The sequence below is a fragment of the Primulina eburnea genome, chromosome 3 (assembly GCF_022965805.1).
Source record: "Primulina eburnea isolate SZY01 chromosome 3, ASM2296580v1, whole genome shotgun sequence".
Classification (NCBI taxonomy): Eukaryota; Viridiplantae; Streptophyta; class Magnoliopsida; order Lamiales; family Gesneriaceae; genus Primulina; species Primulina eburnea.
Window position 1 is genome coordinate 495,018 of NC_133103.1, and position 14,774 is coordinate 509,791.

Here is a 14,774-nt window from a genome sequence, read left to right on the forward strand (position 1 = left end):
AAGTGATGAGCATCTCGGTTGAGATAGGTCAAAGACGACAGCCTTGCCCCAACAAGAGATTGACTCTGAGGTGATTTAAGATGCGCAAAACGAATTAAGACGGTGGTGATTAATTGACTCTGAGGGTGGTGAAGTTTGCATTTTGGAAAAAAATTGCACATTAAATCTCAATTGCCTTTTTCATTTGAAAATTAGATGCTTATGGTAATTATTGGCTGCAAAAAAACACGAGTCCCATACATCAAATGCTCATTACGATTAATCAAATAGCCAGCGATGGCTGGCTATAAATTCAGTGATAATCCTGTGGATTTCAATTCATGCCAACCCATTATTTTCTAAAGAATAACGCTAAATGCCTGAACATACTCAAACCTCCGGCTTTGAGTCTCATTTCATCCCTATAAAAATTGATGTACATATATTGATGTACATGTATCATAACTCTTTTCTAAATGCCTAAACATGCTCAATCCTCCGGCTTTGAGTCTCATTTCTAGTATCAGGCATAGTTAATTTCCAATAAAGATTCCAACGCCAAGAACTCTGTTTTATAGTTCCACTTATCTAGGTACATGCTATTCTTCCACATAAATCCTATTACCTCCATTAGCCTTTCGAATTAGCCTCCCTGAATAAAATTTAACAATAGCTCGTACAGATCTCTGTTATGTACTGTATTCTGATTCGACATGCTCTTCTGGATATCACCACATAAAATTTTAAGTTCGCGATACATTCCCAACGAAGAATATCCACAAATCATATAGAAAAAGTTGCTGTGGTGGGCTGGATGTTCTTCTCTTGCAGTTTACGGTATGTCATTATGGCATCTCCTATCATTTTGGCCATTGTACAGAAGTAGATAGAAGAATTATACTCATACACCATTGGGAAAACCATCGATCCTCCACTCTCTAATAGTATGGGTGATGGATTCTGCTAAATCTGACTGCAGAACGAAGTGAGCTCTTTCAAATATGAAGTCCTGGTTTCTTCAGACTTGCTAGAAATATCTGAGGAGAAGAGCATTGTATCAGAAACATTTATATCAGGGTGGAATCCTCCTGATTTGCCTTGCTAGTCCTGCTTCTTTGAACATGTTTTCATGGTAATAAGCTACCAAAAGTGAAGTATGTGAATCTTTGCATGCAGGATAATTTTCAGATTCCAAGTCCTCTAAAATATCATGAGCTGTCTCAAGCCATCCCAAATGAATACGAGAATGGATCATATTTGAGCAGAAAGTGTTGTTTTCAGATGAAACAAACATATCCTGAATCCGAATGATAAGCTTTGAGCATAGCCGACCCTTTATTGCTGAGAACAAATTTTTCATTCTTATGCATGATAAACTCTTGTTTGCCATCTACTTGACAAACAGAATCCATGTTTACTTGAACGGTTACAAACTTAAGTCTTCCCCCCTTTTGGATATTGTCCGATCCAATTGAGACGGCACATAACTTATGTAGTGCTCTCTCACCGCTTCGAATCGGATTTGACTTGCAACATCCACAATGTCCAGCAAGAGAGCAAAGGCAGCATCAGTGTCATTGAATTTAAAATTCAAGCTCAGCAGACAGTCATAAAACTGCCGATATTGGAGGCTCAAAGTGACTGGAACTGAATCAATATAATTCTTCAATTTAACTCGTCTCTCATGCCAGTCATATCATGGATCCGGGCAATAATAATAACAGTCTGAGAATCCGCAACAACTCCTATTTTTGGCATCAGCTCAATAATCTGCTGATCCTTTTAAGGCGATCCAAACCTCACACAAGCATCAAGAATGAGGTTAGAAATGGTCACGCTGGGCTTTGTCAACTCTGTTTGAGCTGATTTGTTTGAATTTAACTTCTGAAAACAATCACAGATTTCGCCAAAAAAAATTTGCTGCTAAAAGAGTTCAAATCTGCATCTTCACTAAATGTAGAAAGACTATTTGCAATGCACCAAGTGATGGAAGATTTTTTTTTCTCTAACCTCAATCTAAGATTGCTCGAGGCTTGAGCAGGAATTTGAGCCCTTGTCAAAGAAATCACGAACTTCGTAGTCAAGTCAGGCTGCAGGGACATTGTCTTCTATGTCGAAACAGAAAGAATTAAATCAAAAGCTCTACGAAGTCATTTAGAGTCAGCCGAATAAGACAATCCACTCATGAGATTCGACACAAGAGTTTGGCAGGGAAAACCTTTCGCATAAAAATGGAGCGAGATGATCCCTTTGACAGTAGTTTCCTGGCTTTGCACCAATAACAGATAAATATGGAGAAAAGGGTATAGTTTATCACATCCGTCCAACAGCTGAAAACTCCTAATATCACGGCTAAATGCAAATTTTCCACCAAATATCAAACTCAGGAATCCCCTATGGTTAACTCTGATTGATGTTCGAATCATAAATTAAGCCAAAAAATGTCACACTACATATTCATTACAATAACTTCATCCAAATCGAGCTTCCCTTGCTCCATTAGTAGCATGATTTTCTGCTAACATCATTTAACCATCAATATTCTGAAGTTCATATGCAGACTCTCACACAGCAAACGTAACATGAGCACCGATTCAAACACATGGAGAGCAATTTCAATCTCAGAAAAAAATAACTCTCCAGATCACCGATAAACCATAAAAAAATTTCTTCCTCAGGATGTAAACTTTCTTTATATTCCTCAAACATAAACAAGTACAGGAATTTTGATTTTCAAAAACTAAAAAAAAAAAGAACCTGCAGGAAGTGGAACCAAAAGCTGCGATTTTAGCAGGTCCCTTCCAGATATCTCCTTTCATAAAGCTTTACTACCCATCAGCAGATTCCTCAAACCCCAAGTTCATTCTGGGCATGCTGTACTGTTTTCAATAATCCCCAACTCCCATTTTCACTGTGAAGTTCGTTCTCATAACAGGAGAAAATTAAGGCTACGTTTGGTTGAAGGATAGAGTAAACTAATGATTAGTACGTAAATGATAAAGAAAATGATTGTGATAGGATTGTAATATATGGTGTAAAATAATATTATGTTGGTAAGATTTTTAAGTGTAGGATTATTTTGAATTTTTTGATGAAAAGACGAATTTGCCCTTCCCCTTCGCGACGGCGACAGTGGCGGTGGTGGCCGGCGGTCGGGCGGAAATGGTCTGCCGGAAAAGGTCGGCGGGTGAGAGGGCCTGAAACGTCGCTACTAGCGACGGATTTGCCGGAAATGGTCTGCCGGAAATGGTCTTGCGACGGATTTACCGTCGCCGACCTTGTTTAGATCGGCGACAATTTCTGAAAAACCGTCGCTATTAGCGACGGTTTATGTTTTTTTTTTTTTTTATAAAAATCAATTTTTAATTTATTTAGAAATATTCAATAATTGTTATATTATATTTAAAATTTTTTCTTATATCACTGAAAATAATTATAGAAATTCTTGGTATCACAAGTATTTGTCTGTGAGACGATGACCGACATTCACAATAAAAGTAATATTTTTAGCATAAAAAATAATAATTTTTCATGGATGACTCAAATAAGAGATCCGTCTCTCAAAAGACAAAAACTTGTGTGAGACGGTCTCACGGGTCGTAGTTGTAAGGCGGATCTCTTATTTGGGTCATCCATGAAAAAGTATTACTTTTTTGCTAAGAATATTACTTTTTATTGTGAATATCTGTAGGGTTGACCCGTCTCACAGATTAAGATCCGTGAGACAATCTCACATGAAATCCACTCCTCTCAAAATACGACACCTGTCTCACATAAGTTTTTGTCTATATTAAAGTATCTTTTTAAATATATATATATATATATATATATATATATATATATATATATATATATATATATATATATATATAACCAAAGTATTCTCCTTCTTCGTTTTTTTCACTAACTATGATTGATTTGTTTATAAATAATTTATCTGGATTTCTTGAAACTGTTTTCATGTATTTGATGTCCATTTTAATTAAATTAAATTATTTTAACATATGTATAACTTACTTGTGCAAACATTAAACATGCTTCAATTGCAAGTTAATCGTACAAGAACCAAATTAAAATTTTGAAAAAATTATTTCTCCATGCTATAGAAAATTTGGCCCAAATAAAAATCAGGGGAGTGAGTGAAGTTTGGTTGAGTTAAAGGTATCTATGATAGGGAGAGATTTGTGTTCTTTCCAACACTTAACACCATCCATTAATTTACCATCTCCATGTCTTTTGCTGAGCTTTCCACTTATTTTATATGCTAATTATTATTCTCTGATCAATTTCTGTTCAAGAACCTGAAATTATTTGAGGAAAGAAAACAAAAACAAGCATGACATCCTCGAGCAAAGAAGCCAAGATTATAACAGCCGAAAATTGCATTCAAGGTACAAATACATTTTGTTTTGTTTGATTCAATTTTGTACATTTATAATGTATGAAGTTTTAAAATTTAATATTTTCGCACCGAAATTGATTTCTTGCCAAGAATTCTATAACAAGACAATTCATGGATGTGAATGTTCGTTTGGCACAAATTTGCAGCTGGTTGGCAGGCTGGATTCAAGGCAGCTCTCATTACATGTGTAGCCACTGCTATACCCACAGTAAGTAAATTTTTTTTAATATAATGGGAGCTAGAATGACCTAACAAACTAGTATCTCACACAGCATGTAGATTTCAATATTAAAAATTACACGCTTTTAAGAAATGTTGACATTTTTTCTGCAGTTGGCTGCAGTTCGTACCATTCCCTGGGCCAAGGCAAGCATAAATTATACTGGTCAAGCTCTCATCATCTCTGGAGGTACATTTGTATGCAAAAAATTATTTGTTGAACATGTTCTTGTCCAGTATTATTCGTTTGTGCATTATTATTATTTTTCGATTCTTTTGGATGAATTACAGCATCCATTGCTGCTTTCTTCATTACTGCTGACAAAACCATCCTCCATGGAGCAAAAAAGAATGCTCGATACGATAGGAAGCCATGAGAAGATGCACATATTGGTGCTTTGGAGATAGATTCTAATGCAGTTTTGATCTATTCAATTGTTTTCTTTTTCTTGCTAATTAGTGGCTGTAATTGTTGCCTTTTTTCCTTGTAATTTAACTCCGGGAAGACCTTACTTACAGGATTTCTCGAGTATTTCATACGTTTATTACTGTAAAAACTCTAAATATACATCTAAATCCTAAAAAACACACTACTATTACAATCCACGTGGCATTTTTGGTATTACACGAGGCTCGCCAAACTTTTGTCGCTTAAATCCATCAGCTTCTTCGAATTACACCTATAGCTCCTTAGATATTTGTCATCTTGAAGAAGGGGTGCCGCATCATATTCTTTTCCTGTCTTTGTTCCGTCATAAACCTCCAGAGATCTACACCGATGGAGAATCTGAACGACCTCTTTCATTGAAGGCCTGTTTCTAGGCAATGCACTGGTGCAAATGAGCCCCACTTTATAAACAGTTGTCATATCTTCCAAGTAGTGTTCTTCTTGAATCTCCCTATCTAAAGCATCAGTAATCGGCTTTTCTTCTCCATAGTGCCTCCACGCCCATTCGGCCAGGCTTGAGTGCTCCTCCCCACAGTTAGGTTCTCGCCCGGTCACCAGTTCCAACAGCACGACGCCAAAGCTATATACATCAGCCTTCTCGTTTACTCTGGTTGTATAGGCATACTCTGCAAAAAGTAATGACATATAGTTAGATGGAACATAAGGTGTGTCTCGTCTATGATTAAATGCTTGACTGTCCATAAAGAATACTATAGCTGATACAAACAACAAAACTCAGAATATCGTAGCCAAAGATAAACGTTTCTATTGTTGTGCCACAGTCATCTACATGAGACCCCAAAAATGGCACTATATTGCGAGTCATCGGAAGCAAATGCGTGATCTTGAATGTGACATTAATAGTAAGGCTGAGGTACTGTACCAAAACTATAGCTAATAGTTACAGTGGGACTCTAATCGTATTGATTTTATTGCAGCCAAATCGCATGCTTGACCACATAGACAGCTAGAGAGGGGGCAAAGTTGGTTTCAAACACTGTGTAACATTATTTATTACCTGGGGCAATGTAACCAAATGAACCAGCAACGGCAGACATGGTGTTAGGCTGGTCTCTCTTGATCAAATTCTTGGCAAGCCCGAAATCAGCAATTTTTGCCTTGAAATCAGAATCCAACAAAATGTTGCTCGATTTCACATCACGATGAATAATCGGTGGTGTGCAGTCGTGATGCATGTATGCAAGGCCCTGTGCAGCTCCAATGGCAATTCTTAACCTTGCTGGCCAATCCAAGGCAACGTTGTGAACAGAAGTGTTGAGAGATGAGCCTTTCCGTTTCTTCCCATGTAGGCATCTATCGAGACTCTGGTTCTCCAAGTACTCATACACCAGAAGTTTCGAATCATCACTAGAGATGCAACACAAGAGCTTCACGATATTCGAATGGCGCACTGAGCCAAGAATTTGAATCTCAGCCAAAAATTCTTTCTCCAGTAGATGATTCAACTTTCTGCCACTCCAAATCCTCTTTACAGCAACACATTCACCTCCTCGATCAACCGAAACTTTGTACACTTTCCCTGATCCACCACTTCCAATCATATTGCTTTCCGTCAAGTTTGAAAGAATATTGATTTCAGAGAAATACAACCTCTGGAATGAGGTTAGTTTCCACGTAGCAAGATCATGTTTGAGCTTCTTTCTTCTGTAGTCTCTAACCAAGAACATGGTCATCAAAATGGTGATCAAGAAAAGGATCACAGCCAGAACTAGAACCACAGCAAGAAATCTTGAAGACAGTTTCTTGGTTTCTTGGATTTTGGCGTAACATTTGGGAAGATTGGAGATTGGATTGGAGGCACAGAGATTCGGGTTGTTCAAGAAACTGTTTCCATAAGCCATGTTATCAAATTCACGCGGGATGACACCGGTTAGTTGGTTCGAAGACACGTTAAGAGACGTGAGCTTCAAATTGCCTAATTGAGGCGGAATTTCACCCGAAAATTCATTGCCGGACAAGTCTAGATCAAGAAGGTCAGGTAAAGAACCCAAACTGGAGGGAATTGGACCGGAAAGTTGGTTTCTAGAAAGATCCAACGTAGTTAAAGATTTCCACGAGATGATCTCACGTGGCAGTTCACCAGAAAGTAAATTTCCATCAAATTTCAGAGTTGTAAGTTGACTGAGACTGGTTAATTCCACCGGAATCGGCCCCGAAAACATATTGTTACCCGCATCAAACACGATCAAACTTTCCCAAGTCGAAATTTTGGCAGGAATTCCGCCGGAAAACTTGTTGTTACTGATCTCCAACCGAGTCAAATTTCCCGCTACCCAAGTCGGGATCCCCCCGGAAAACGAGTTATCACTCAGCATGATTTCAGTCATGTTTTGCAAAGTATAAAGCTCTAATGGAATCTCACCTGTAAAGTTATTCCCATACAACTGCACCGTGCGCAGAGAGTGACAATTTCCAAGTGATTTTGGAATCTCTCCGGTTAAATTGTTGTGAAAAACAACCACACCAAATAAAGAACCGCCGGCACACAAGTTTTCCGGCAACTCTCCGGTGAAAAAATTATCGCTAACCTCGAAAGCTTCGAGATTTGAGTGCATACCCATTTCAGGTGGTAATATCCCGCTTAAAGTATTCTTGAAAACCCGAAAAATTCGCAAGCTTGGCAATATGCCGATGCTTGAAGGCACGTCTCCGTAGAATTTATTTGCGAATAAATTCAAAATCTCCAATTTTTCCAGCTTCCCAAAATCTTCTGGGATCCTTCCAGTCAGGTTATTTCCAGAAAGATCAAGCTCAACCATACTCAAGGATTCGATCACTTGAGGAACGGAACCTGAAAATATGTTATTATACAAGTAAAGATAGGTCAGATTTTTCAGCAAGAACAACCCACCGGGAATATCGCCTTCCAATTGATTCATAGACAAATCCAAATGCTTCAAACTTGACAAATTCCTGAAACTTTCTGGAATTTGGCCGTAGATATTCGTTTCTTTCATCCAAATATACTCTATTTTCGTCAACTTCCCGAACTCCGGCGGTATCACCGCTGGCAAGAAGTCATTATAAGCCCATCTCAGAACTTCAAGGTTCATCAAATTCGATATTTCCTTCGGGAAACTCCCATTGAACAGATTCATATGCAAATTCAATACTTTAAGCTCATGTAAATTCCCTATCTCCGGAGGAATATCTCCGGTGAAGTTGTTGGAGCTGAGATCGAGATACTCAAGAAATCTGAGCCCGTCGATATCCTCCGGAATATTACCAACAAGATTGTTCTGAGAGAGGTCCAGATGTTGAAGCTTCGAGCAGTTTAAAACAGCTGTCGGGAAATTTCCCGGGAGCAAATTGTAAGCGAGATTGAGAAGAGTGAGGTTTTGGAGCTTAGAGATGGAATCGGGGATGTATCCGACGAGGTCGTAGTTCTCAAGGATTATTCCAGTTATGGAGCCGCCAGGGGAGCACTGAATCTCAGGCCATTCGCAGGGGGAGGACGTGGAGTTCCATGCCTGAAGGATTTCGGGGTTGCCGAATTCTTGCTTCAGGTTTAGGAGGACGGCTCTTTCCGCCGGCGAGAACTGTGATATTACGAGAAAGGGTACAGAGGAGAGGATGAGGAAGATAAATGAGAATGGAGTTTTAGATCCGGCGGAGGGTGGAATCGCCATTTGATGGCAGCGGCACCGCGGGAGGTGGCGGAGGTGAAGAACCTATGTTTTGCCTGGTGCGATGAAGTTGGAAGGAATTATCACATTGAGGTTTATAAATTCTGTCGATAGAATTATAGGAAGTACAACTTTGTTCAAATTTTTTAAAAATAAATAATAAATTATATAAAGGGAAACTAACTAATTGTAACGAGATTATATGGTCAAATCAAATACAGAGATTATGATAAATAACAAAATTTATGATATCAAAGTCTAAAAACATGAAAATAATAAAAATCAAGAAATTAATTTTTTCATATTACAATATATAATATAAATACTCTTTCACTTTTAAAAAAAAATGCAACTTGTCGATTTAATTATCAAATTTTTGATTCAGTATTTCACAGAGTTGCATATTAATCCAATACTTTTATATTTCACAAATTAAATCCAATATTCAACTATAATTTCAAAAATATTCAACAAGTTGTTAAATTTCCAACTTCAGTACTTTTGCAAATATAGTTGAATTATTTAAATTATTGTTGTTTTATTGGTGAATTATTTCATCTTGTAAATATTTAATCCTTTTAGGTCGATGATTTTGAAAGAAAGTTGATAATTGTTGGACTTTTGTTCAAGTCGATTTATGTATAGTACAGTTCGATAACATACAACAGTAACATATAAATTATGTTTTAGACATATTTATGTGTTGTAATAGTTGTTAATGTAATTATGAGGAATTATATGATTTTTTAAATGCTTTTTTAGATTTTATGTTCAATTATTTGACACATTTATGACATTTAGTTTAGGACATAATATTATGGCATTCATATTGAGCTCTATCATTCTTGTGACCAGTTCCTCTTGTTATATTGTATTGCTGGCACACGTGGTTATTACGGAATCAGCAGGCGGCTTTCCAGTCGAGTTATCTCTTTTACCGAAATTATGATTGTCTATTTTTTGTGCATTTTATGTGTGATATGTACTTAAAATATTGACATAGTACGTTGTTCATTATTGTGTCTTCATGTTGTATCGTTATCATCTGAATGAAGACCGAGTCGTGGGTGTATATTAGACACAGCTTGACATAACTCGCATATTTGGTAGAACGGTTTAACACATTGCATATTTTCATTTTATTATGTGTTTATACATGATTTGTAAGTATAGTTATTATTGTTTAATTGTTTCATATCAGAATTTCAATCTCAATATTTTATACTACATACTACTGTGATTGCTGTTGGACACCATTGGTAGGTCACCCGAGTACTTTTGCAGCACCAGGTGAAAGGTCTATAAGTTGAGCTCGTAATTGAGATATGATTACTCGGTTGTAAGAGTTATTGAAGTCACCCAATTAGTTCATTTTTATCCATGAAAATGTATTATTTTTTATGATAAGAGTATTACCTTTTATTGTGAATATCGGTAGGGTTGACACGTCTCACAGATAAAGATTCGTAAAACCGTCTTACAAGAGACCTACGCCTAAAATAATTTGTGACGGGAGAACAACATATTTAAATGATTCGCTTTTAAGTCATGTATGTGTGCGTATACTCTATAAATAATAACATCATCTTTTATCATTACAACATGACACATACATATTCGATATTTTTAAAAATTAATTCTTCTAGAATATTTTATTCTCAATTCTTACCATATGAGTTATATAATACTGATCTCAATTATAAATAACTGTCTAGTACAAGTAACATTCTAACAACTATAGTCTATAAAAAAAAGGAATTTTATTCCTATTTTATATAAATTAATTGTGCGTTGGCTTGCAAAAGAAAAGGATAATATTGTTTTATGATAAATAATTTCCTCTTAGATATAATATATTATATATATATAGATATAATATATTATATATATATATATATATATATATATGTGTGTGTGTGTGTGTATTATTGTAGAGGACAAGAGAAGATAAGTCAACTTAGATACTTGGACTGGGGTCCAATGCCTCTTGCAATGGACACACTTCCTTCTAGAAAGTATTTAAGTAAATCTTATTGATTTGTCAAAAGCAAGAAACTAGAAAATAAAAAAAATAAATATGATTCTTTTAAGGTGGCGGCCTATGTTTTTATAATTTTAATGAATTTGAGTGTTTTTAGCAAAAATTTATGTGAGACAGTTTTACGAGTCGTATTTTGTGAGATGGATTTTTATTTGGGCCATCCATGAAAAATATTACTTTTTATACTAAGAGTATTACTTTTTATTGTGAATATTGATAGAGTTGAACCGTCTCACAGATTAGGATCCCTGATACGGTCTCATATGAGACCCACTCTTCTCATATTGAGGACTTTTATTTGTTTCATATTGATTTGGTCGCTTATTATTGAAAATTTATTGAGTGAGTCTCATGTGAGACTGTCTCACGGATCTTAATCTGTGAGACGAGTTAACTCTACCGATATTCATAATAAAAAGTAATACTATTAGCGTAAAAAGTAATACTTTTTCATGGATGCCCCAAATAAATGATCTGTCTCACAAATACGACTCGTGAGACCGTCTCACATAAATTTTTGCCAAATTTATTTTATTGTTCAGCTGTAGAAATACTCTTCCGCAGATTCGAGAATCGAACAGGATAGAAACATCGTCTCACACAAATTTTTGCCAAATTTATTTTATTGTTCAGCTGTAGAAATAATCTTCCGCAGATTCGAGAATCGAACAGATAGAAACATTGTATGTATTACAATTCCGAACGTTCGTTCTTGGCAAATTCATTTTCTTGTAAGAAACACAATTTCTTTAAGATTTGGCAAGATCCACTGTCTCCCACTGGACCCAATTTCTAGAAGACCCATTTTGTTTTTACATCATCGTGCCTATTTTTAAATTATTTTTTTTTGTGGCAGCTGAGTTGAAACTTCTTTTACTTTATTAAACTTAAGATGTACTTCACTCCTTTCAAACTTATCCAGATAAACTTCTTCCCAAAAAAATCCTAGATAAATCTCCAAAAAAAAACTATCCCAGATCCCATCAGTCTTCAAAAATAAACAAAACAAAGAATTATAAAAAAAATATTATTGTTTGGTACGAACGTTGCACGTGGGCACGACACTATGAACAGAATTCAGTATTTTTTCAGAACGAAATTTAAAGACGAAAATATGACAGATATTCACGTTGCTTCGATTACGCTACTCGAGCTCTAGTACATATTAAATTGGGCCCAACATATTTTCCCTTTGAATTGAAATATTATTTTTTGGGGGCAAATAATGAATAGAACTGAACAAAAAAAGTCGTAAATCGTTGACTATAAGAAATGTATTGTGGGTCAATACATGCATATGTATGTATGCTCGTGTCAGTTGATACAACTAACACTCACTGCCGAAATATTTAAGGCCATACGAAGTTTTTTGTCTTCAACCAAGAAATTTCTTCGATGATAATGATATCGTTGACCATTCAAGAGTGAGGGCTGCCTACCTATCAATTCGGTGGGTAGCTTTAGTCAACTTTTCCCCCCCGAGTGAGTGAGTATTTTCATACGAACCCTTACAAATAAAAAATATATAACGCCAAAAAGATTTTAAAAAAACCCACAAAAATAGGTGATTTAGAAGGTAACTTGGTTTATGAAATTCGCATAAATATTAAGCAACGATTTGTGTAAATTTTCTATAACTATTGATGAAATAAGTAGAGGAGAACAAAATTAGTTTCCGTAGTCATTTTTCGTTTGATAAAGTAGCCAATTATATAATAAGTGTGGATGACTTATAGTCAATCTAACACACCGTAACAATAATGAATCGTTGACAGCCATGGCAAAAGCTTCCAACGACAGATGTAGAACAAGTAATACTAATTTACAAGCTACTAAGCAGGGCAGTCGAGCATTTAGCTATATAGAGAAACCTCGAGGAGTTAATATTCGTAGACTAAGCTCAATGACGTATCATAAAATTCCCATTTCGATACTTGAAAAGAAAATAAATAATATAAAGAATGGGCGAAGTTTATTATCACTGATTTCCCTTGTCATTGCTTCTCAACCTTAACGTGTGTGTTTTTGTTTTGACATTGATACTAAATGATTAATTTCTCTTTGCCTTCAGAGCTTATTTAAACTCAAATGATGGTGGAATAGGAGCATCAAAGCTCTCTAACACCGTCGTCTTACTTCCATCACTTGTAACTGGCTCTTCCTTCCTGCCACCGAAGAGGCCTTCAAACCATGAACTTGGTGTGGAAGAATATGATGATAATCCAGCTCCCATGCCCTCGACAGTTACTGGAACTTGACTGGGAATTTGCCCCATTGGATATCCAGGAACACCAGCCACATTGGGCAATGGCTCCTCCATACCTGGAAAATTCTGTGGTGCACTCATGATTTTATTCAACATAATCCCAGCTCCCTCGATCAGAGCAAGTAATACTCCACCAAACAAAGCTGATCTCGAAGCAGCACCAAACCCCTGACGCACCTGCAGAAATCCTCCAGTCGCTGCACCAGCTATGATAGAGTTCCATGGATCCTCTTTCTGGCGGATGTACACCATTGTGCAGTCAAATGTGGAAAAGAGTCCCCCCCATACAGCAAAACTACCGCCAACATGAGGCGCATTCATGCGCACAGCTTGAGAACCCCCGATGAGGCGCTCTCCTCTGGGGCAATTATAAATTCCCTTCAGAAAATGGAAAGCTGAACCACCCACAGCACCCATGACGAATGCTCCACCAATGTCATCCAAGATACGAACAGGGCAAGGTTCTCGAGACGTTTCTGGAGTTCCCATGATCAGACGAAAGCTATTTTCTTTACACTTTCTTTTCAAGCAGTTGCTGACCTAAGTCTCTACTCTCTAAAACATGTATTATTCAGTAGTCAATATATTTGGTAACAAGGATATAAATTGATGATTATGCGCGCGAGTACGCAATGGAAACTGGTATACACTTAAACAACACATAAACATTCAGACACAAAAAAACAAAAAAAATACAAGGAAAGCTGCATCTAACAACAGCCTCTCTCAAAGCTTTTTTCGTGGCATACACTAGGCATAATCCATATAATTTATACTAAGCAAATAGTGAATCTTAATTTGTAAAAACGGATACCGCGTTCCACATGATTCTAACCAATACACAAAAAAAAGGACTAATACAGTAAATAATGATCAAGGATATCCGTTAAACTTCAATCAAACAAATCCGTTCTTACAATACCCAAAAACAAATGATCACCATAAACCAAGTCCAAAATCATAAAGCGACCGAAAATTAAACTAAACTCCAATCAAAAAGTCATAACCACCACAAATCGAACAGATGATAAAAAAAATTGTGATACTATCCTTACGCGACGCAGCTAGAAGAACAAAATAATCTCGCAATTAAAATTAAAATTGAAAAAACATGTACATTATGCTACGGTTTACCTCAAACGCAGCTTTTTAAAGCTTTGATTGATGTGAAGAACACCGGAAAGGAACGTCTGGTGTTAAAATTTCCGGAGTTACTGTCGTGGGGAGGTTTCTTTTGGGCCAAAAGAAATTTGTTATTTCTCGAGCTTTTGGCCCAATATAAAGTAATCCGGCCCGACCGAAATATGATTTGTATTTGAAATATCCATGATCCGGAAAGATTAATTAATTAATTAATTAACGAGTATTAAATTATGAGTTACCAATTTTTGTTGAATATTCGAAAATTCTCACGCGCAAACAATGTCGCCGAAAACTAGCTAGTACATAACATGTGACATTCATTTTTAAAATTTTATTATTTATATTTTCAAACATGCATTGTGATTCATTTTCTAAGTTTATTTTATTTTAAGACCATGTCTTTTGTGAAACGGCATGTTAAATGTGCTCACATTTATAAAGTGATACTTTCAGTATAAAAAATATTTTTTCAAGAGTGACCCAAAAATATATTATATGTCTTACATGAGTGTTTAAATAATGACAATGAAATCTTTTTCTTTTTTTTTTTTTAAATTTTGTGTTGAAATTTCTTATTATTTGAAGCCGTCCGTAATTGTGAGTTAATGGATTTTATTTGAAGTCTGACC

The 14,774-nt window shown here is 36.1% G+C and overlaps 3 protein-coding genes and 1 pseudogene across 5 annotated transcripts; 1 reads left to right on the top strand and 3 right to left on the bottom strand.

Moving 5' to 3' along the window:
* Positions 1-438: 438 nt before the first annotated feature.
* On the bottom strand, positions 439-2,479 carry LOC140828603 (pentatricopeptide repeat-containing protein At4g17616-like; annotated as a pseudogene).
* Positions 2,480-4,185: 1,706 nt separating this feature from the next.
* Positions 4,186-5,132, top strand: LOC140825025 (early nodulin-93-like). Its single transcript, XM_073186492.1, has 4 exons — positions 4,186-4,370; positions 4,528-4,589; positions 4,715-4,790; positions 4,892-5,132. Exons 1-4 carry the CDS (start codon positions 4,316-4,318, stop codon positions 4,975-4,977), a joined length of 279 nt encoding a protein of 92 aa, XP_073042593.1. The 5' UTR covers positions 4,186-4,315; the 3' UTR covers positions 4,978-5,132.
* Positions 5,133-5,163: 31 nt separating this feature from the next.
* Positions 5,164-8,801, bottom strand: LOC140825024 (uncharacterized). Its single transcript, XM_073186491.1, has 2 exons — positions 6,067-8,801; positions 5,164-5,674 (listed from the first exon to the last, which is right to left on the bottom strand). The coding sequence occupies exons 1-2, from the start codon at positions 8,696-8,698 to the stop codon at positions 5,223-5,225; spliced, it is 3,084 nt and encodes a 1,027-aa protein (XP_073042592.1). The 5' UTR covers positions 8,699-8,801; the 3' UTR covers positions 5,164-5,222.
* Positions 8,802-12,503: 3,702 nt separating this feature from the next.
* On the bottom strand, positions 12,504-14,241 carry LOC140825026 (mitochondrial import inner membrane translocase subunit TIM17-2-like). 3 transcript variants are annotated; one of them, XM_073186495.1, is made up of 2 exons: positions 14,137-14,241; positions 12,504-13,542 (listed from the first exon to the last, which is right to left on the bottom strand). In XM_073186495.1, the coding sequence occupies exon 2, from the start codon at positions 13,489-13,491 to the stop codon at positions 12,811-12,813; it is 681 nt and encodes a 226-aa protein (XP_073042596.1). In that variant the 5' UTR covers positions 13,492-13,542; positions 14,137-14,241; the 3' UTR covers positions 12,504-12,810. The 3 variants fall into 3 exon arrangements, with proteins under 3 accessions (XP_073042596.1, XP_073042594.1, XP_073042595.1); XM_073186493.1 differs by having other exon boundaries at positions 12,504-13,550; XM_073186494.1 differs by having other exon boundaries at positions 12,504-13,557; positions 14,137-14,230.
* Between the last annotated feature and the right edge of the window lie 533 nt (positions 14,242-14,774).

Excerpts from the sequence above, each read along its gene's own strand:
- LOC140825025 (XM_073186492.1), top strand. The coding sequence starts at position 4,316 with ATGACATCCTCGAGCAAAGAAGCCAAGATTATAACAGCCGAAAATTGC. Across the intron at positions 4,590-4,714 it reads TAGCCACTGCTATACCCACA|TTGGCTGCAGTTCGTACCAT; the intron begins GTAAGTAAATTT and ends TTTTTTCTGCAG. Across the intron at positions 4,791-4,891 it reads AGCTCTCATCATCTCTGGAG|CATCCATTGCTGCTTTCTTC; the intron begins GTACATTTGTAT and ends GATGAATTACAG.
- LOC140825024 (XM_073186491.1), bottom strand. The coding sequence starts at position 8,698 with ATGGCGATTCCACCCTCCGCCGGATCTAAAACTCCATTCTCATTTATC. Across the intron at positions 5,675-6,066 it reads ATTTGGTTACATTGCCCCAG|AGTATGCCTATACAACCAGA; the intron begins GTAATAAATAAT and ends TACTTTTTGCAG.
- LOC140825026 (XM_073186495.1), bottom strand. The coding sequence starts at position 13,491 with ATGGGAACTCCAGAAACGTCTCGAGAACCTTGCCCTGTTCGTATCTTG.